Source organism: Notolepis coatsorum (assembly GCF_963971535.1).
Source record: "Notolepis coatsorum genome assembly, contig: SUPER_7_unloc_3, whole genome shotgun sequence".
Taxonomy (NCBI): Eukaryota; Metazoa; Chordata; class Actinopteri; order Aulopiformes; family Paralepididae; genus Notolepis; species Notolepis coatsorum.
Window position 1 is genome coordinate 218081 of NW_028174878.1, and position 21381 is coordinate 239461.

At 49.4% G+C, this 21381-nt stretch overlaps 1 protein-coding gene across 1 annotated transcript in view; it reads left to right on the top strand.

Moving 5' to 3' along the window:
• LOC311232741 (protein ELFN1-like) overlaps positions 1 to 19833 on the top strand; it is a gene marked incomplete at its 3' end in the record, with an annotated part of 42818 nt that extends 22985 nt beyond the window's left edge. The window contains 3 exon segments of the mRNA XM_084338321.1: positions 2193 to 2359; positions 17480 to 18470; positions 18472 to 19833. Coding sequence (XP_084194447.1) covers positions 2193 to 2359; positions 17480 to 18470; positions 18472 to 19833 — 2520 coding nt within the window.
• Between the last annotated feature and the right edge of the window lie 1548 nt (positions 19834 to 21381).

Genomic DNA, 21381 nt, shown 5'->3' on the forward strand with positions numbered 1-21381 from the left:
ATGTATGTATGTATGTATGTGTGTGTGTGTGTGTGTGTGTGTGTGTGTGTGTGTGTGTGTGTGTGTGTGTGTGTGTGTGTGTGTGTGTGTGTGTGTGTGTGTGTGTGTGTGTGTGTGTGTGTGTGTGTGTGTGTGTGTGTGTAAACAGTCTCAGCAGAAATGGTTAAATACTTTTCAATGTCATGCCTTTCTTTATACACCATGTTCGGATTGAGATATAGAGAAACACCCCCACTATTTTGGCCTTCTCTGCATCTATGAATATGCTTATAGTTGTTGAATTCATACAAATCAGCATTGTCTTTAGACAGCCACGTTTCAGTAAGCCCTATTACACTAAAAGAGAAGTCAAGGTTAGTCAAACAAAGGCATAAAGTATCATCGTTTTTTGGCAGGCTGCGGACATTGATATGAATGAGGGAAAAGTCACTCCTAATGTTTTGAGGGTCAACAGTGGAATTGAATTTGTTCTCACTGAAGTAATCAGATATTCCAGAGACTTGTTTCATTTGAGCAAAACAACGTGTGTCAGGGTCATTATTGAATAAAAGGCTTGATGTTGATGAGTCCCGAGATTCACTTTCTGACTGAAGCAACGTAGTGGGCGGGTCATTCAAAAGTTTGTTTGCTTGATCATATGGGTTGGAGTTAGAGTTTACATGTAATGAACCAGAGACTGATTTGGAGATGAGCGTCAAGTTGGTTGTGTGAGGAAGATGACATGCCAGATTGGTAGAGAAAAGATCATTAAAAGGGGTCAGGTTCCCACTGACTTTCACTCGTGTTGTGCGGTTGGAATCAGCCCTTGAGGAGTTCATGGTTTGATCACCAGTCTGTCATAGTTAATGACAGCATACTTTCCTTCATCCCTTGCCTGTTTCATTGCTGGGATGAGGTCAGCTCTCTTCTTCCTTAACGAGTCAAGAGAAGTCCTCATTTACATAAATGAAGGTGTTCTTGAGGTGAGCTCTCGCCTTGGCAAGTATGATGTCTTTATCCTTGAACCTCAGGAGTTTCACAACAATTGGTCTTGCTTTATCAGTGTTCTGTTTCACACTCCCAGTGCGGTGGGCTCTTTCGATTTCGATAGACTTTGGATACATTTTCAGTTTGTTTTTTAGGAATTCTCTGACCATCTGCTCAGTATCTGACCAGGACTCATACACATTTTCCTGAGTCAGACCATCAATAAGGGGTCATACACTGAGTCAAGTCAAGTCAAGTCAAGTCAAGTCAAGTCAAGAGTTTTATTTGTCACGGCATACAAGTATACAATGAAATGCGGGTGGTCTTGCCCGCAACGATGTGCAATACAGTGGTACAACAGGTGGGCACGGACTGGAACGACTGGAGCTGTGATTCAAATGAGCCAAGTTTCTTCTCCATCACTCTCAAGTCGTCAATTCGGGCTTGAGAGAACTGAAGGCTGGACCTGACCTCATGTACCTCTTTCATAATGCCATCAATTCTAGTGGTTGTAGATTCCATGATCAGCTTGGTGAAGGACATGAAGTTTGACTCTTGCCTGTTAAGCATTTCCACATAGAATAATTTCTGTTGATCCATCAATTCTTTCACATTTTCCATAGAGACATAGTCCTCATCATGATTAGAGATGTTTTGTCTCGTTTTGGTCTTGCGAGGGGACATGCTTGCCCTCTGTAGAAGTTGATATGTGGATTTTGACAATGGATAGAAGATAGAAGACAGTCAGGTAGGTTGGATGGTGGTAGAACAGTAGGCCCGGATTGTTAATCCATCCATCCATCATTATGATGAATTGAAAATGGGGGACCCTGATGTAAACAAGACGAAAGTCTTTCTCTGGTCTGCATCCCCTTAACAATTGTATGTATTGAGCTGTACTGTACTGTACGCATTCTGCAATCTGTTAATAAACTTTTCAATCAATCAATCAATCAATCAATCAAAAATCTCTTTCGGTGTTAGTCATCCACACTTCAGCAACTCTTCTCTATATATGAAAATAGCTTTGTATGCTTTATAAAAGTATTTAAAAAGAGTCCAGAATCACAATAAAACATTTGGTTGGCTTGTAGCCAAACATAGCATGCTGCTGCTAGACAGGAAACAGGAAACAGGAAAGTAGTGCAAATCGGGTGTCGGGTGTCTGGTGGCGGCCCCCAGCCTCTCAGGGATTACACTAATCCGTCTCGTCTGCCTCTCACCAGGTGCTCCAGATGGGCTTCAACAAGCTGAGGAACCTGACGGAGGGGATGCTGAGGGGCCTGGGCAAGCTGCAGTACCTCTACCTGCAGGCCAACCTGATCGAGGCCGTGACGCCCAACACCTTCTGGGAGTGTCCCAACATCGAGAACATAGACCTCTCCATGAACAGGTGTGCGCGCATGTTTTGTGGGAATATATTTCACCGTCCGCTCTATTAATAAAATGTTGTGTGTGTGTGCGTGCGTGTGTGTGTGTGCGAATGTGCAAGTGTGTGTGCGTATGTGTGCGTATGTGTGTGTGTGTGTGCACGTGTGTATGTGTGTATATGCGTGCACATGGGTGTGTGTGTGTGTGTGTGCGGGCACGTTTATGTGACCAATCTGGGCCAATTTGGAGAATACCCACCATGAAATCAGGACATGACCTTATTTGGGGACAAAATTAGGACATGTTCGAAGTCCTGATCTTGTTTGACGAGATATTGTGTTCTCAAGGTCCAGGTTACAATGAATGTAAGTGTATGTAATGTCCCCGTATTTCACATAAACATAAATGTGTGCATGCGTGTGTATATACAGTATGGCGTTTATGTGAAGTGTGCCATCTGCTCAGTTATGTTGCATGCTTCACATTTAATTGGCCATGAATAATATTACGTTGAAATCACATTATATTATAACTAACAGGTTTCTTATCTGTCTGTATTTACAATGTTTATGGTCCTTACCTGTCTGTAATTACACAGGGTCATAATTCAATGATACATGTGACTGTGTAGGTCTGTGTGTGTGTCTATGTGTGTCTATGTGTGTCTATGTGTGCCTATGTGTGTCTACTGTATCAAGTCAAGTCAAGTTTTTATTTGTCACGGCATACAAGTATACAATGAAATGCGGGGGGTCTTGCCCGCAACGATGTGCATAATTCAATAGTAATATATAATAGAATCCAATAGAACGACATTGTGCAATAAAACAAGTAAACAGAGTAGGACATATCGGTATATGTACATGAGTTATTTACAGAGCATGGTAGGACATGCTAGGTCCTGTGGTAGTGCAATACACTGTTAGCTACGGATGAGGCACTGGATCTTTATGTACATGCTATACTATACAATCTCAAGTTATACTATACTATTCTTAAAGTGACCTTTCCTTTTGTAAAGTGACCATAAGTGTGAGCGTGTGCAGCATGAGTGTGTGTTTGCTCATGTTAAAGTGGCTGCTAGTGTGTGAGCGTGTACAGTGTGTGTGTCGTGTGTGTGCTCATGTGTGCTTGTGTGTGGAGAGTTCAGTGTTCAAGGCTCTGATGGCCTGGGGGAAGAAGCTGAGCCGAAGTCTCTCTGTCCTAGTAGCTGGGGTTCGCAGGCTGCCTGACCTCAGCAGCATGAACAGGCTGTTGTTGGTGTGGTGAGGGTCTTTCATTATTCTGCAGGCTCTGGATTTGCACCTCTTGTTGTATAGAACCTGCAGGGGGGGTAGTGCAATACCCGTGGTACGCTCGGCTGAGCGCACCACTCTCTGTAGGGCCTTCTTGTCCTGTGCCGTGCTGTTTCCATACCAGGCAGTGATGTTTCCAGTCAAGATGCTCTCTACAGCTCCGGAGTAGAAGGACTGGAGTATCTTCCCAGATACTCTGAACTTCCTTAACTGTCTCAGGTGGTAGAGGCACTGCTTCGCATTTTTTACTACTGAGTATATGTGTGTTGTCCATGTCAGATCCTCTGAGATGTGGACCCCCATGCAGGTACTTAAAGCTGCTCACCCTGTCCACGGTAGCCCTGTGTATCCTCAGTGGTGTGTGTGTCTCCTGCTGTCCTCTCCTATAATCCACGATCAGTTCCTTGGTTTTACCAATGTTCAGGAGCAGGCTGTTGTCCTGGCACCAGCGTGTATGTGTGCCTATGTGTGTCTGTGTGTCTGTGTGTCTATGTGTGTCCACAGAACTGGAATGCATAGAACTGTGTTTCCATGTGTCTAATCAGAGTCAGAGTCAGAGATTTGATTTGCCATGTATGGACGAATCCACATTGGAATACAGGTACAGAGAAAACACTGTGTCTACAACTAATCCAATACAGGAGCAGAGTAGAAACAGTACAGAATAAAAAAAAAAATAGAAAATAAAAAACAGAGACAGTATAAAAGGACAAATGCTAAGGTTGATATCAACATCCCCATACGTGGTGAAGTGCATAATGAATAGAGGCACAATTTACAGTAAAAGTGCATATAATCAAAGTGCGTGATGCACAGACACACAGAAACAGCACTTCCACAACCTGACTAATAACACACTTGTGACTTGTCTGGGCTGAACATGAGGTGTGCAAGGTCCTGTTAAAATGTTAATTTCCTTCCGTGTATCAAACCACCAGTGATTCCCATGACATGAAGAAACATGCTCTGCACCAGCTAACGACTCAGACGACTCAAGAATGTAGATCTTATCATCCGCTCTATTCATTAAATTGTGTGTGTGCATGCATGTGTATATGTATGTCTGTGTGTGTGTGTGTGTGTGTGTGTGTGTGTGTGTGTGTGTGTGTGTGTGTGTGTGTGTGTGTGTGTGTGTGTGTGTGTGTGTGTGTATGTATGTATGTATGTACGTGTGTGTGTGTGTGTGTGTGTGTGTGTGTGTGTGTGTGTGTGTGTGTGTGTGTGTGTGTGTGTGTGTGTGTGTGTGTGTGTGTGTGTGTGTGTGTGTGTGTGTGTGTGTGTGTGTGTGTGTGTGTGGGCAGATTTATGAGAACAATCTGGGCCAATTTTAAGAATACCCTCCAAGTAATCAGGACGTGACCTTATTTGGGGACAAAATGAGGACATGTTGGACATACTGATTTTAGTTTGACGAGATATTGTGTCACGCTTAAAGTCAGGGTTAAGTTAAGGTTAAGGCGTGTGTGTGTGTGTGTGTGTGTGTGTGTGTGTGTGTGTGTGTGTGTGTGTGTGTGTGTGTGTGTGTGTGTGTGTGTGTGTGTGTGTGTGTGTGTGTGCATGCGTGCATGCATCTATGTGTGTGTGTGTGTGCATGTGTGTATCTGTGTGTGTGTGTGTGTTATCATATCTCTATGGATGTGTGTATATGGATGTGTATGTGTGTCTATGTATGTGCATATGTGTGTGTCTATATATGTGTATATGTATGTGTATATGTATGTGTATGTATGAAAACACAATGTATGTTTCCATAGTTACGCAGATGACACACAATTGTACATCTCTGCTGAACCAAATGATCACACAGCTATTAACTCCATTTCCGCCTGTCTCTTAGCAATAAACAAATGGATGACGAACAACTTCCTAAAATTAAAAAAAAATATATTTGATCTATTCTATTCTACTATTTTATTGCACTGCACTATTTTACCCTGTCTATTTTATCTTACTCTTTTTATCATTGTCTATTTAAGACTGAATCAAACCATAAACTAGGTGGCCTGTTGGAATGTTAGATCCTAATGTGAAAAACTGTGATTTTATATGTCTGCACTTTATGTGCTCATCTGTTGTTTTCTGTTGTGAAGCACTTTGAGCTGCAGTTTCTGTATGAAAGGTGCTATACAAATACAGTTTATTATTATTATTGTTATTATTATTATTATCACATTCAATTGAGCATGAATCATTTTCCAATAACACTATAATATTACATTATAACTAACAGGTTTCTTATATGGCTGCATTTACAGTGTGTACTGTATGTTCCTTACCTGTCTGTAATTACACATGGTCATAATTAAATGACACATGTGACTGCGTGGGTCCTATGTACGTTACAGCTGCTTTCTGAAGTCAAAGCCACAGAACTGGAATGCATAGAAATGGCCTTTCCAAGTGCATAATGTTCCTTCAGTACGTCCACGATGGCTTCCGTAGAGTTTTGACCAATCTGGGCCAATTTGGAGAATACCCACCATGAAATCAGGACATGACCTTATTTGGGGACAAAATTAGGACATGTTCGACGTCCTGATCTTGTTTGACGAGATATTGTGTTCTCAAGGTCGAGGTTACAATGAATGCAAGTGTATGTAATGTCCCCGTATTTCACATAAACATAAATGTGTGCATGCGTGCATGCACGTGTATTTATGTTTGTGTGTGTGTGTGTGTGTGTGTGTGTGTGTGTGTGTGTGTGTGTGTGTGTGTGTGTGTGCATGTGTGCATGTGTGTGTGTGTGTGTGTGCATGTGTGTGTGTGTGTGTGTGTGTGTGCATGTGTGTGTGTGTGTGTGTATATATGGCGTTTATGTGAAGTGTGCCATCTGCTCAGTTATGTTGCGTGCTTCACATTCAATTGGCCATGAATAATATTACGATGAAATCACATTGTATTATAACTAACAGGTTTCTTATCTGTCTGTATTTACAATGTTTATGGTCCTTACCTGTCTGTAATTACACAGGGTCATAATTCAATGATACACGTGACTGTGTAGGTCTGTGTGTGTGTCTATGTGTGTCTATGTGTATCTATGTGTGTCTATGTGTATCTATGTGTGTCTATTTGTGTCTATGTGTGTCTATGTGTGCCTATGTGTGTCTACTGTATGTGTGCCTATGTGTGTCTAAGTGTGTCTGTGTGTGTATATGTGTGTCCACAGAACTGGAATGCATAGAACTGTTTTTCCATGTGTCTAATCAGAGTCAGAGTCAGAGATTTGATTAGCCATGTATGGACGAATCCACATTGGAATACAGGTACAGAGCAACACTGTGTGTCTACAACGAATCCAATACAGGAGCAGAGTAGAAACAAAATCAAATTACACATGGTCATAATTAAATGACACATGTGACTGCGTGGGTCCTATGTACGTTACAGCTGCTTTGTGAAGTCAAAGCCACAGAACTGGAATGCATAGAAATGGCCTTTCCAAGTGCATGATGTTCCTTCAGTACGTCCACGATGGCTTCCGTAGAGTTTCGATAGCATTGTCATGGAGATGACCAGTGTCTGGAGGGTGCATGAGATGATAGCGTTGTCATGGAGATGACCACTGTCTGGAGGGTGCATGAGATGATAGCGTTGTCATGGAGATGAGCACTGTCTGGAGGGTGCATGAGATGATAACGTTGTCATGGAGATGACCACTGTCTGGAGGGTGCATGAGATGATAACGTTGTCATGGAGATGAGCACTGTCTGGAGGGTGCATGCGATGATAACGTTGTCATGGAGATGAGCACTGTCTGGAGGGTGCATGAGATGATAGTGTTGTCATGGCGGTGACCACTGTCTGGAGGGTGCATGAGATGATAACGTTGCCATGGAGATGACCACTGTCTGGAGGGTGCATGAGATGATAACGTTGTCATGGAGATGAGCACTGTCTGGAGGGTGCATGCGATGATAACGTTGTCATGGAGATGAGCACTGTCTGGAGGGTGCATGAGATGATAGCGTTGTCATGGAGATGAGCACTGTCTGGAGGGTGCATGCGATGATAACGTTGTCATGGAGATGAGCACTGTCTGGAGGGTGCATGAGATGATAGCGTTGTCATGGAGATGAGCACTGTCTGGAGGGTGCATGAGATGATAGCGTTGTCATGGAGATGAGCACTGTCTGGAGGGTGCACAAGACTAGTTGGAATGTTCATCCCAAACCGCCGCTGGATGGTTAATCCAAATGACGAGGATGACATGATAAAACATCAGAGGTCTGAGTCCAGTGTATCAAACCACCAGTGACTCCCATGACATGATGGAACACGCTACCAGCTAAATGATGACTTAATAATAATAATAATAATAATAATAATAATAATAATAATAATAATAATAATAATAATAATAATAATAATAATAATAATAATAATAATAATAATAATAATAATAATAATAATAATAATAATTGTTACAAAGGATCAGATTAAACCGAATATATATATTTATTTATTGATATATATTGCATAGTATTTGTATATCGTTTGATATCCCTTGTATATTCCTTGTACATATACACGGAATATCCCTTTAGCCCACACCATAATATTTCATTCTCCTATTGGACAGCGGTCCACCGGCGCCAGGGACCGGCCTCCGGAGTCAGGTTCAAAGTCACCGTCAAGACGTGTCTGGACATGCCCGGCCTTGCCCAGGGATACGCGACAGAAATGAGATTGGTACTAGTTTGTTCACCGTGCGTATAAATACGGCGCAGGTGAATACAGAAGCCTCTTAGCCCTTCTTAGCCTTAGTATGTTACCCAATAAGTTGAAGCCTCACCCACGATACAACGTGCGGTGAAGTATGGCCTGTTTGGCCCCAGAATAGAGCATTGAGACCGCGTGCGAATTAGCAACTGAATTGTCAGAGTTTGGCGCTATACCGTCGAGTGCGACATATTTCTATTAAGTCATTAATAGTCTATTTGTGTATAGTGTATCGTGCGGTTAAAGTTCTACAGTGACCAGCATCTCCAACGCTTCCTCGTATTAGCTAGAGTTCTTATCCAGGCTGGGCTGACCACATGGCGCTTTCACCCGAGGAGACCTAGACGAGAACCGTATGGACATGTACACTGGATTAATCTACCCGACGACTACATAGCCCTTTGCGGCTGGAATATATTTGCTTTGGTCCTGTGATTTATGGAGCGGATAATCGCCGACGCCTGCACGTGTTGGATTTACCCCGCGAGGAGTCAAGTCGAGTCGGCGCCTCAGAGAGCCTGAGGCCGACTAGCTTTCTTCACTGTGGAGCTACAGTCTATGGAGAACAGCTGTATTCGTCTGTGGATCAAGAGGCTACTGCACCGGCTCCTGTACCTGGAGTCTCCTTAGTCATCGTTGACCAGACGTTCTACTACCGACAGATCTTCTACCCCTGCTGGCTTACAACCAGGGGGACCCTTTCCAGTATCTCCCGCTATATTACTAGTGTACCATAGATATAATTCCCTAAGATTCAGGTTGTATAATTACCTCCTGCGTAACCAGAGAATCGACATTCATTGTTGATTTGCCTACGCACATTCCTTTGCCTTACAAGTGCATTCAAAGAATAATGTAAAGTATCCTATGTACCTTTTGCTCCATTAAATACTTGATTATACCTTTGTTTGGAACCGATTTCATTGTGGGAAGTGTTCATCATATTCATATATCGTGTACTGTATGGCCAGTAATTAAAGTACATAAAGCGGTAGTGGTTTAATGATACCATACTTATCAATACAGTCAGGGAATTGTACCCCTCAGTTACAATTGGTCCTTCGAGCCGGAGGGTAACTAGTGTAATATTAATATAGCGGTATTAATATTGACATGGCCTATGATGAACACTCCACAAAACGGTTCTCCTAAAGTAGATCGCCCGCAGCGTAGACGGCAGACACCTCAGTACTTAGAGGATTACGTTGCCAATATACTACCTAGCCTTCTACAGACGGTAAACGCGGAAAAAGTAGATAGTAAAATTATGTCCGACCCTATCGCCCAGGCTACCCCGCCAATAGAGGCCCTAGTGGGTTCTAACGTAACTGACCAAGCTCACGGTAGGGACCAGGAGGGACCTGACACGACTTTACCCCCCGCCAAGACCGAAGAAGTAGTCCCCGGAGAGCTCCAGGATAAAGACAGCTCTCCAGGGATGGAACTCTACCCGCTACAAGAAGAGGAGAGCACCCCGGAGATGGATCTCCAGGACTCGCCACAGGAGAACAGATCTCCAACGAGTACTGCCAGGAGCGGATCACCTCAACCAGCGTCTTCCCCCAGCGAGGCGGACAAGATGCTGGCACAGGCATTCCTCGCCAGCCTAGCAGCCTCAACAGAGTGCGATCGACTCCAAGCACAGACGCTTAGTGAGCGCGAACATTCTTCCATGGAAAGAGAACGCCTTCAAGCGCAGCAACGGAGCGACGAAGATCGTATACATCTAGAGATTAGACGCCTTCAGGCGGAAGAGAATATGGTAAGAGACCGGGCCGAGGCAGAGCGCGCCGCCGCCGAAGCCCAGCGCGCCGCTGCCGGTGCCCAAAGAGAAGCAGAGCGCGCAGCCGCCGAAGCCCAGCGCGCCGCTGCCGGTGCCCAAAGAGAAGCGGAGCGCGACCTCGCTCTCACCAAGCGCGAAGCCGAGCGCGACCGATTACAAGCGCAGATAATGGAGCAGCTGATCGACAGGGCAACACCCCCTCCCTCCGCACGGGGTTCCAGGGCCTCGTCAAGACACGGGTCAAGGGCACCCTCCCCTACCCGATCAAGCGACCCTGAGCCCGACCACCAGAGAGAGCCTATACCCCCCTCCGAACTCCTTCCCCGACCGGTCCACGCGAGGACCAGCTACAAGGAAGAAACGGTCTACACCGCGGAGAGGCTAAATAGACGACTACAGGATCTAGACCTGCCAGAGCAAGAAGAAGAGGGAGAGGAGGAGAGTCAAGCCCGACAGCAGCACAGAACTCCACAGGACCAGGAGGTCCAGTACAGCCCAGGCTCTACCCCCGCGGCTCTGCGCTACAGACCCCCGACTCAATTCACGGGTGAGCTTGACGCACGACCAGCCCCGAGGAATAGCACCTGGATACGCGGGCCATGGTACCCAGCAGGTACCAGCCCACCAAGAGGCGTAAGAGGAGACTCGCCTAGGAGGCCTCTCTTCCAACGCTCACCGATGTGCCAGCCATCCATGGCATCATACATTGGCACACCGACGTTTCCGGACTTCACCCACGAGAACAGAGCACAGTACACGGAGCTACGATTGTGCTTAGAGACAATGATGTCCGATGTAGCTGATGAACCTTACAAGTGTGCTATCCTACTGAAGCACCTCAAGGTGCCCAGAGCGCACAATATAACGCTGGCCTTTGCCACCTCTACTACCCCATACACAGCGGCTCTAGCAGCACTCGACCAAAGATATGGACGCATATGGGACTACGTAATACAAGAGATAAGGCATATTGACCGCCTACCCCCAGCCACAGACAATCGCTCACTAGATGACCTGTCTATCAGGGTACAATCCCTGGTAGGGATGCTGGGGGCGCAAAGAGAAAAGGGTTTGCACGAACTGTACGCGAACTCTAATGTCGAGAGGATTTTAGAGAAGCTTCCGCCCGCCCGACAAGAGCGCTTCAGGCGGCAAAGAGACCACCGTGATCCTAACGGTCCCGAGCCATCCCTCCTAGACCTAGCCGACTTCCTGGCGAGAGAAGTCAACAGCCTACGGTTGGATACGTTCATGCGGAGCACCCCAAGCTCCAGAGAGGGACCTAGGAGAGCAAACGATGGCCGAAGATTGGTGACCGTCATGCACCAATCAGAATCAGTACCGAGCAGCAAGAACCACAGTACCCCCTCGATGAAAGAGAAGTGGAAGATGGTGTGCCCGTACTGCGAAAAAGAACACTGGTTGTCACAATGTGACACGTTCAAGAAGATGACCGCCGACGAGGTGGGTCAATGGATAAAGTCCAACCGACGCTGTTACCGATGTGCGCGCAGTCACATGGCAGCCGACTGCCGCTTAAAGAAGAGGTGTAGTCGGTGTGACGGAGCCCACCTAGATGTCCTACACGACAGTAACAGAAGAAAGCCTGCACCCTCAAGCAGCACAAAGGCAAGTGTTATGTACATTGACCCCGCCAGCAGCGGGGGCGCCCGGGTGCTCTTAAAGGTGGTCCGCGTAACACTGAGTTACCAAGACAAGGTCATGGACACTTACGCCGTCCTTGACGACGGGTCAGAGAAGACCCTTCTCCTCGCGTCCGCTGCGGCCCAGCTGGGGCTGCGGGGGAGCGAAAACCAGATGACGATTCGGACAATAAGAAGAGATCTAAAGACGATAAAGGGCGAGAATGTCTCCTTCACTATCGCAGCAAGCGGGCAGCCAGAGAGACGGTATAGGATTACTAATGCTTTCACCAGCCAAGAAATAGGCCTGTCGCAGTACACCTACCCCATCGCCAAGCTGATGGATAAATATGTGCACCTGCGTCAACTACCTATACCGCTCATAGACGGTGCCACCCCGACTCTGCTGATAGGCTCCGACCATGCAGACCTCATAGTCCCGATAGACCGGGTCCACACAGGGCCCAGAGGCTGTCCTGCAGCAGTCGAGACCCGCCTAGGATGGACATTACAAGGCCCCCTCGCTAAGTCTCTTAACCGAACAGCAGCCACTAGCTGCCTCCACTCCAGAGTGACAGAAGAAGACACCACCCTCCTACAGCATGTCGAGAGGCTATGGACACTAGAGACAATGCCCTTTAAGAACGAAAAGAAAGACATTCGTTCCAAGGAAGACATTTACGCTATAGCACTCCTCGAGCAGAGGACAAAGAGAGTCAAAGTCAACGGAGTGATGAGATACGCAACTCCACTCCTGAGGCGAGAGGGTATGCCCACCTTCCACGCCCCAAAAGAAGCGACGGAGCGGTATCTATTGAACACAGAGCGGCGCCTAGCCAGAGACCCCGCTCAAGAGACTGTGTACCGCGCTGAGATTAACAAGCTAATCACAGCGGGACACATAAAGAAAATTGACAGTAAAGAGGCCGATCAGACGACCGAATCATGGTACGTGCCGCACCACAAAGTCCACCACAACGGCAAGTATCGTATTGTGTTCAACTGCAGCTACCAGATCGGATCACAAAATCTGAATAAAGAGCTCTTGCCCGGCCCAACACTCGGCCCCTCCCTACTAGGCGTGTTACTACGTTTCCGCCAGGACAAGGTGGCCATCAGCGGCGACATCAAAGGGATGTTCCTGCAGGTGAGACTAGTGGAGGAGGACAAGCCCCTGCTGCGGTTCCTATGGAGAGAGAGGATCGGGGATGAGCAACCAGCCATCTATCAATGGGAAGTCCTCCCTTTCGGAACCACATGCAGCCCATGCTGTGCTACGTTTGCACTGCAAAAACACGTCGCAGAGGACCCAGCAGCTGATGAAGAGGTCCGAAAAAGTGTAGAAAATAGTTTCTACGTGGACAACTGTCTGCAAAGCGTCTCGACGCCAGAAGAAGCCGAGGCCCTTCTACTCAAGCTCCGCGCCTCCCTGATCAAAGGCGGCTTTGATCTCAGGCAGTGGGCCAGCAGCGACCCGCAAGTATTGCGCAGCCTCTCCCCCGAGGACAAGGCAGCAAGCAGCGAGACCTGGATGGCGACCATCCCAGGAGAAGCCCAAGAAATGACATTAGGACTAGTCTGGCGCTTCAAAACAGACTCGCTCCATTATAAACACACACCCCTGACCAAGGAGCAGGGAAGGTCGACTGCACTACCGACCACCAGACGGAGTGTATACAGAACACTCGCCAGACAATATGACCCGTTGGGATGTATTCTACCTTACACCACCAGGGCAAAGATGATTGTAAGAGCGTTATGGGACAAGGACCAGGGCTGGGACGACCCCATACCCCGAACACCTTGCATCCACATGGAGAGAGTGGGAGACGGAACTCAGCTCACTCCCAGGTGTCAACATACGCCGCAGCTACTTCCCACCCACAGTGAGGCCGGAGACGTGCCAGATGGACCTGCACGTCTTCAGCGACGCCTCCGAAGTAGCCTACGGTTCGGTGGCCTACTTGCGTGCCCGAGAGGAGGGAGGAGAAATACATACTGCTTTCATCCTGGCTCGCTCAAGAATAGCCCCACGAAAGCAACAATCTATCCCGCGTCTAGAGCTCTGCGCAGCCCTAGCAGGAGCGCAACTCGCCACGTTAATCCAACGTGAACTCACCATTCCGGTGCAAAGAACAATCTTGTGGTCAGACTCCACGACAGTACTCACATGGATCTGGTCTGATTCGTGCAGATACAAGGTCTTCGTGGGAGTCAGAGTCACAGAGATTCAAGATTTAACAGAAGTAGCAAGCTGGAGGTATGTGGACACAAAACACAACCCAGCTGACGTCATCACCCGGGGAATGTCCCTGGATGACCTCACCCGTCACAACCTATACAGTGACGGGCCAGAGTTCCTCAAGCTCCCGGAAGAAGAGTGGCCTACACCCACCCCACGGGAAGCGAGTAAAGAGGAGGCAGAAAACAAGAAATCTATGTTCTGTGGATTGAACACACTCGTCTCCACAGACCCCGACATAGACGATTGCCTCACCCTAGAGAGTGCGCAGCTAAAGACATTCCTGTGGCACCACCCAGAGGTTCAGCTCACTACTGACATTACTGCAGCTGACTACGAAGAAGCGGAACTTCTTCTACTACAACGAGCCCAGAGAGACTCGTTCCCCGATGAGCTAGACTGTCTACAGGGAGCAAAGCCCGTCCCATCAGACAGCAGACTGCTCCACCTAGCCCCCGAGAGCGACGCCCATGGTCTCATCAGAGTGGGTGGTCGTCTGCGGAGAGCTCCAGACTTACCGGATGACGTCAAGTACCCGATAGTCTTAAACAGCCGACACAAGGTCACAGAGCTGATCATAAAGAAGTACGACGAGGATGTGCATCACGCCGGGGCAGAGAGAGTCTTCGCGGAGATCAGACGTCGTTATTGGATACTGCAAGGGAGAGAAGCAGTGCGGCGCTTCCAGCGAACCTGTCTAGACTGTCGTAAGTGGCGAGCGCAGCCCAGTATACCCCGGATGGCTGACCTACCTCCCTGTCGCCTCCGACTCGGCGACAAGCCTTTTCACTCCACCGGTATGGACTGTTTCGGCCCGCTGTATATAAAGAAAGGAAGAGGAACCGAGAAGCGGTGGGGTATTGTATTCAAATGCATGACCACCCGAGCGATGCATATAGAACTCCTTCCAACCATGAGCACAGACTCATTCCTTATGGCCTTCCGAAGATTCACATCGCGGAAAGGCAAACCGTCTATATTATTGTCTGATCACGGGACAAACTTCAAAGGCGGAGAAAGAGAGCTGAGAGAGAGCTTCCAAGCTATGGGCCCAGAACTTAAGACCCACCTCGCTCCATACCAGATTGACTTCCAGTTTAATCCCCCGAACGCACCTCACTTCGGTGGAACTTGGGAACGAGAAGTACGTTCAATAAAGACAGCCCTGTACGCCGTGCTTGGGGCCCAGACAGTGGCGGAAGAAGTCCTAATGACAGTCCTCACGGAGATCGAGGGAGTATTGAACTCAAAGCCCCTCGGTTACGTCTCAAGTGATGTAGCAGATGTCGACCCAGTCACCCCCAACACACTCTTGATGGGGCGGCTGGACCCCGCGCTACCACAGACAATGTACAGGCCTGAAGAAGCGAACGGCCGAAGAATGTGGAGGTACAGTCAAGTATTGGCTGACCAGTTTTGGAACAGCTTCCTACTCCACTATCTACCGTCTCTACAGACCCGCCAGAAATGGGTGAAAGAGAGAGACAATTTGACAGAAGGAACAGTCGTCATGATTATCGACCAGTCACTACCCCGAGCTATGTGGCCGGCTGGCCGCGTAAGCAAAGTGATCACCGGTGCCGACGGAAAGGTCCGAGCAGCCGAAGTGCTCGTCCAAGGGCGGATCTACACCCGACCCGTGGCGAGGCTAATAGAACTGCCAAGGCTCCCCGATACCATCGATGACGACCATGACCCCATGACTTTGTGAACTGACCGACCCCTCACAACAGACATTGAGTAGTGGACAGTGCGGTTAATCTGTCTCTGTTTAGCTAATTAGGTGGGACTAATTAGGGGGCGGCTGTTACAAAGGATCAGATTAAACCGAATATATATATTTATTTATTGATATATATTGCATAGTATTTGTATATCGTTTGATATCCCTTGTATATTCCTTGTACATATACACGGAATATCCCTTTAGCCCAGACCATAATATTTCATTCTCCTATTGGACAGCGGTCCACCGGCGCCAGGGACCGGCCTCCGGAGTCAGGTTCAAAGTCACCGTCAAGACGTGTCTGGACATGCCCGGCCTTGCCCAGGGATACGCGACAGAAATGAGATTGGTACTAGTTTGTTCACCGTGCGTATAAATACGGCGCAGGTGAATACAGAAGCCTCTTAGCCCTTCTTAGCCTTAGTATGTTACCCAATAAGTTGAAGCCTCACCCACGATACAACGTGCGGTGAAGTATGGCCTGTTTGGCCCCAGAATAGAGCATTGAGACCGCGTGCGAATTAGCAACTGAATTGTCAGAGTTTGGCGCTATACCGTCGAGTGCGACATATTTCTATTAAGTCATTAATAGTCTATTTGTGTATAGTGTATCGTGCGGTTAAAGTTCTACAGTGACCAGCATCTCCAACGCTTCCTCGTATTAGCTAGAGTTCTTATCCAGGCTGGGCTGACCACATGGCGCTTTCACCCGAGGAGACCTAGACGAGAACCGTATGGACATGTACACTGGATTAATCTACCCGACGACTACATAGCCCTTTGCGGCTGGAATATATTTGCTTTGGTCCTGTGATTTATGGAGCGGATAATCGCCGACGCCTGCACGTGTTGGATTTACCCCGCGAGGAGTCAAGTCGAGTCGGCGCCTCAGAGAGCCTGAGGCCGACTAGCTTTCTTCACTGTGGAGCTACAGTCTACGGAGAACAGCTGTATTCGTCTGTGGATCAAGAGGCTACTGCACCGGCTCCTGTACCTGGAGTCTCCTTAGTCATCGTTGACCAGACGTTCTACTACCGACAGATCTTCTACCCCTGCTGGCTTACAACCAGGGGGACCCTTTCCAGTATCTCCCGCTATATTACTAGTGTACCATAGATATAATTCCCTAAGATTCAGGTTGTATAATTACCTCCTGCGTAACCAGAGAATGGACATTCATTGTTGATTTGCCTACGCACATTCCTTTGCCTTACAAGTGCATTCAAAGAATAATGTAAAGTATCCTATGTACCTTTTGCTCCATTAAATACTTGATTATACCTTTGTTTGGAACCGATTTCATTGTGGGAAGTGTTCATCATATTCATATATCGTGTACTGTATGGCCAGTAATTAAAGTACATAAAGCGGTAGTGGTTTAATGATACCATACTTATCAATACAGTCAGGGAATTGTACCCCTCAGTTACAATAATAATAATAATAACTTCATTTTATATAGCGCCTTTAAGAAGACCCAAGGTCACTTTACATAGGGGGGGGGGGGGGGGTAACAAACATAGTGGACAGACACAACATACAAAGTGAGAAATTAGGGGTTAAAGGCTAAGTTGAAGAGGTGGGTTTTGAGGAGTTTTTTTGAATGAGTCCAGAGTTGGGACTTAAGAATGATCTCTCTCTCTCTCTCTCTCTCTCTCTCTCTCTCTCTCTCTCTCTCTCTCTCTCTCTCTCTCTCTCTCTCTCTCTCTCTCTCTCTCTCCGTCTCCCCAGGATCCAGGTGTTGGACGGCAGCCTGTTCTCCGGCCTCTCCAAGCTGACCACCTGCGAGCTCTACACCAACCCGTTCAACTGCTCCTGCGAGCTCCTGGGCTTCCTGCGCTGGCTCTCCGTCTTCCCCAACCGCACCAACGAGCGCATGGTGTGCGACGCCCCGGCGGGCTTCTCCGGCTACAACCTGCTGAGCCAGAACCCGCGCGCGCCGGCCCACCGCAACGCCCTGCACATGCTCGGCGTCGTGTGCACCGACGACGGCGGCGCCAACGCCACGCCGTACTTCGTCATCGGCTCGTCCGACTCCACCGCCGCGTCGCCCGACGACGCCGCTGCCTCGCCGTGCGGCTCCGACGACTGCCCGTCCGGCGCCTCCTCCTCCTCCTCCACGGACGAGCCCCCGGGCCTCATCCCCGTCTTCACCGACACCAACCCGGTGATGCGGGTGAAGCAGCAGCTGCACTCGAGCGCCATCCTCAACGTGCAGATCCCGCACCCGTACCGCAAGATGTACATCCTGGTGCTGTACAACAACAGCTTCTTCATGGACATCCAGAACCTGCGCAACCAGAAGGAGGACATCGCGCTGAAGGACCTGAAGCCGCACACCGACTACACCTACTGCGTGGCGTCCATCCGCAACTCGCTGCGCTTCAACCACACCTGCCTGACCATCAGCACGGGCCGCCGGCCGGGCTCCGAGCGGGTGGCCAGCGAGTCGTCGGCCACCCACTACATCATGACCATCCTGGGCTGCCTGTTCGGCATGCTCCTCTTCCTGGGCCTGGTGGTGCACTGCCTGCGCAAGAGGCGGATGGCGGAGGAGAAGGAGAGGAAGATGAACCGGATCCAGAGGACTCTCATCGAGCTGAAGTACGGCGGGGGAGGAGGAGGGGGAGGGGGAGGGGGTGGGGGTGGAGGTGGAGGAGGGGGAGGAGGGGGAGGAGGGGAGATGGAAGGAGGGGGCTCCCAGAAACAGATGCTGGGGGCGGGGGGAGAGCTTGTCCAGGATGCCCTACGTGCCCCAGGGAGGCGAGTTGGATCCGTACAAGCTGCAGGAGGTCGTGGAGACGCCGGCGCACCAGGCCGCCAAGCTCAACTACATGGAGGTGAGAGGCGGCTCCGCGGTGGAGAGAGAGAGGGAGCGGGATCGGGACAGGGAGAGGGAGCGGGAGAGGGAGAGGGAGAGGGAGAGGGAGAGGGACATGTCGCCCCACCAGGACAACCCCCAAGGCTCGGTGGCGGAGATCTCCACCATCGCCAAGGAGGTGGACAAAGTGAACCAGATCATCAACAACTGCATAGATGCCCTCAAGTCGGAGTCCACCTCCTTCCAGCAGGGGATGAAGTCCCCGTCCGCCGGGGGAGGGGGAGGGGGAGGAGGAGGAGGAGGTGGGGCCGTGTCGACCGCCGAGCCCCAGCTCGTGCTCCTGTCGGAGCAGGGAGGAGACAGAGGAGAGCGAGGAGAGCGAGGAGAGAGAGGAGGAGGGGAGTTCCTCTCCCCGGCGTACAAGGGCGGGAGAGGAGGGAGAGGGGAAGGGGGCGGCGGGGAGAGAGAGAGGGGGAGGAGCTACCACCACCACTCCTTGCAGCGCCACCACAGCATGGAGGCTCCTCCCACCTCCAAGCGACCCAGCAGCTCCTCCTCCCCGGGCTCCGCCTCCGCCCGCAGCCCCCGCTCCTTTCGCTCCGACGGAGGAGGGTACCGCTCCTCGGAGACGCGCTACATCGAGAGGACGTCGCCCGGAGACCGGGACCGGGAGCGGGAGCGGGGCGAGCGAGGCGAGCGAGGCGAACGAGGGGAACGAGGGGGAGGAGGAGAGATCCTCACGGTCACCCCGGCGGCGGCCATCCTGCGCGCGGAGGCCCAGAGGATCCGCCAGTACAACGAGCACCGCCACTCCTACCCCGGCTCCCAGCAGCACCTCCAGGACATGCAGCAGCAGCACCACCCGCAGACCCCACAGCAGGGGGGGCTCCACCACCACACCTCCGCGCTGGACCCCGTCACCCTGGGCCGGCAGGCCAAGCAGCGGGAGCAGCAGCTCGCCTACTCCCAGCTGTCGCCCCACTACCCGCTGCAGTCGCCCCAGTACCACAACCTCAGCTACTGCTCCAGCCCCGAGGAGGAGGAGGAGGAGGAGGAGGGCCTCCTGTGCACCCCGACCCTGGGGCTGTGGGAGCGCTTCAAGATGCACCGCAAGAGGCACCGGCAGGCCACCATGATGGAGGAGGAGGAGGGCTACGTGGCGGCGGGACACGCGCTGCGGAGGAAGGTGCAGTTCGCCAAGGACGAGGACCTACACGACATCCTGGACTATTGGAAAGGGGTCTCCGCTCAGCAGAAGTCTTGAGGGGCTCGGGCTGGTCGGAGGCGGAGCTTAGGGAGACGGAGAGACACACACACACACCTTATACATACCTTATTGAGACACAGAACTATACGCATATGAAAAGAGACGTGTAAATACACACACACACACACAGAGACAGGCGTGCTCGAGCACACACGTACACAGACACACACACACACGGTTAATTACACAATACTTTATACATACATACGGTATTATACATTATCCAAACACAGACAGTCGAATGTGGACCGAGCCTTTGCTTCTTCTGGGGGAACATGGACCAAACTAATAATAATGGTGTTAACTGTCTACGATGAACAATGAGCGAATCAAATAACTTATAAAAGACTGAATTAACTTTTTTTTTGTAATGTAATGGAAATTATAACTCAGACTTATGTAGCTGTTTTGTACTAAGAATAGGTTTTGAATGAAAAAAAAAAAAAAAAAAAGTATAACTTTAAAGAACAGATAGTGTACTTTTTTCCCTGCCTGGCTACTCATCCTGAAGACCTCGACTCTGCCGACTTAATAATGTGAATCAGGTCAGAAGAGCTGGGTTGAGTTATGAACATTAACGTTTCATTAATGTGATGTATCGGCGTAATCACCTTCAAAGATGAGGAAGATCGATAGCCTTCTGGCGGCGCCTGTGATATTGGAAACGCCAGCGTTTCTCGAAGCGAGGAAGGGATTCCCCCCCCCCCCCCCACCCCCACCCCGCGTGGCCAGTCGATCCATGTCCCATCCTGTCCACAAAGAGGATGTCGTCGTTGTTGTCGTCGTGGTTACGTCTCTCTCTCTCCGGGGCAAAGCGAGGCGGCAGAGGAGACGGTTAGGATTTAATCTCGGCACCGACTAGGAATGCTAATATGAAGTTTTATCCGGCTGGACTCCTCCATGGAATCCTCCCCCTCGGAGGCAAATTGTTATTTATAAAAACACATAGAGGCTCCTCTCGATCTCCACGGTGAACATTCTCTTTTTCCTTTTCTTTTTGTTTTGTTTATTATACAAAACTTTCAAAGTCAATTTGACTTCGATGACACCACGTTGGAGATAAAAACCCGACCACGCAGCGGCTCTAACCTCAACCGATCGGCATATTTTCATCAAGCCACGTATCGATCCAGACTCTCGGGTGTGGGGGGTGTGGGGGGGGGGGGGGTACGCCTCGCTTTGCGGTCAGAGAGACCCGGCAGGGAGGGGGGGGGGGATGCTTCAGACACATTAAACTGACGAGACGCCGGCTGGGGGGGGATTCCGGAACGGATTGCCTAGGCAACGGGATGGGATTCCGGATGAGTCGCCAGGCAACAGGGGTAAAAAATCAAACTGTGATGAGTATGATTAGGGGCGTATAGGACTTTTCACTGGAGTGGTGAGTTAAAATCGTGCCAAATCAAACCACAGAGATATAGTACAAACCATATACCGTGTACCGACATCTCCTTCTCTCCACGCGTTTTTATATACAGGACTTTTAGGATGAATATGTTGTTGTTACTATTACAATTATTATTATGGTTATTATTATTGCTATTA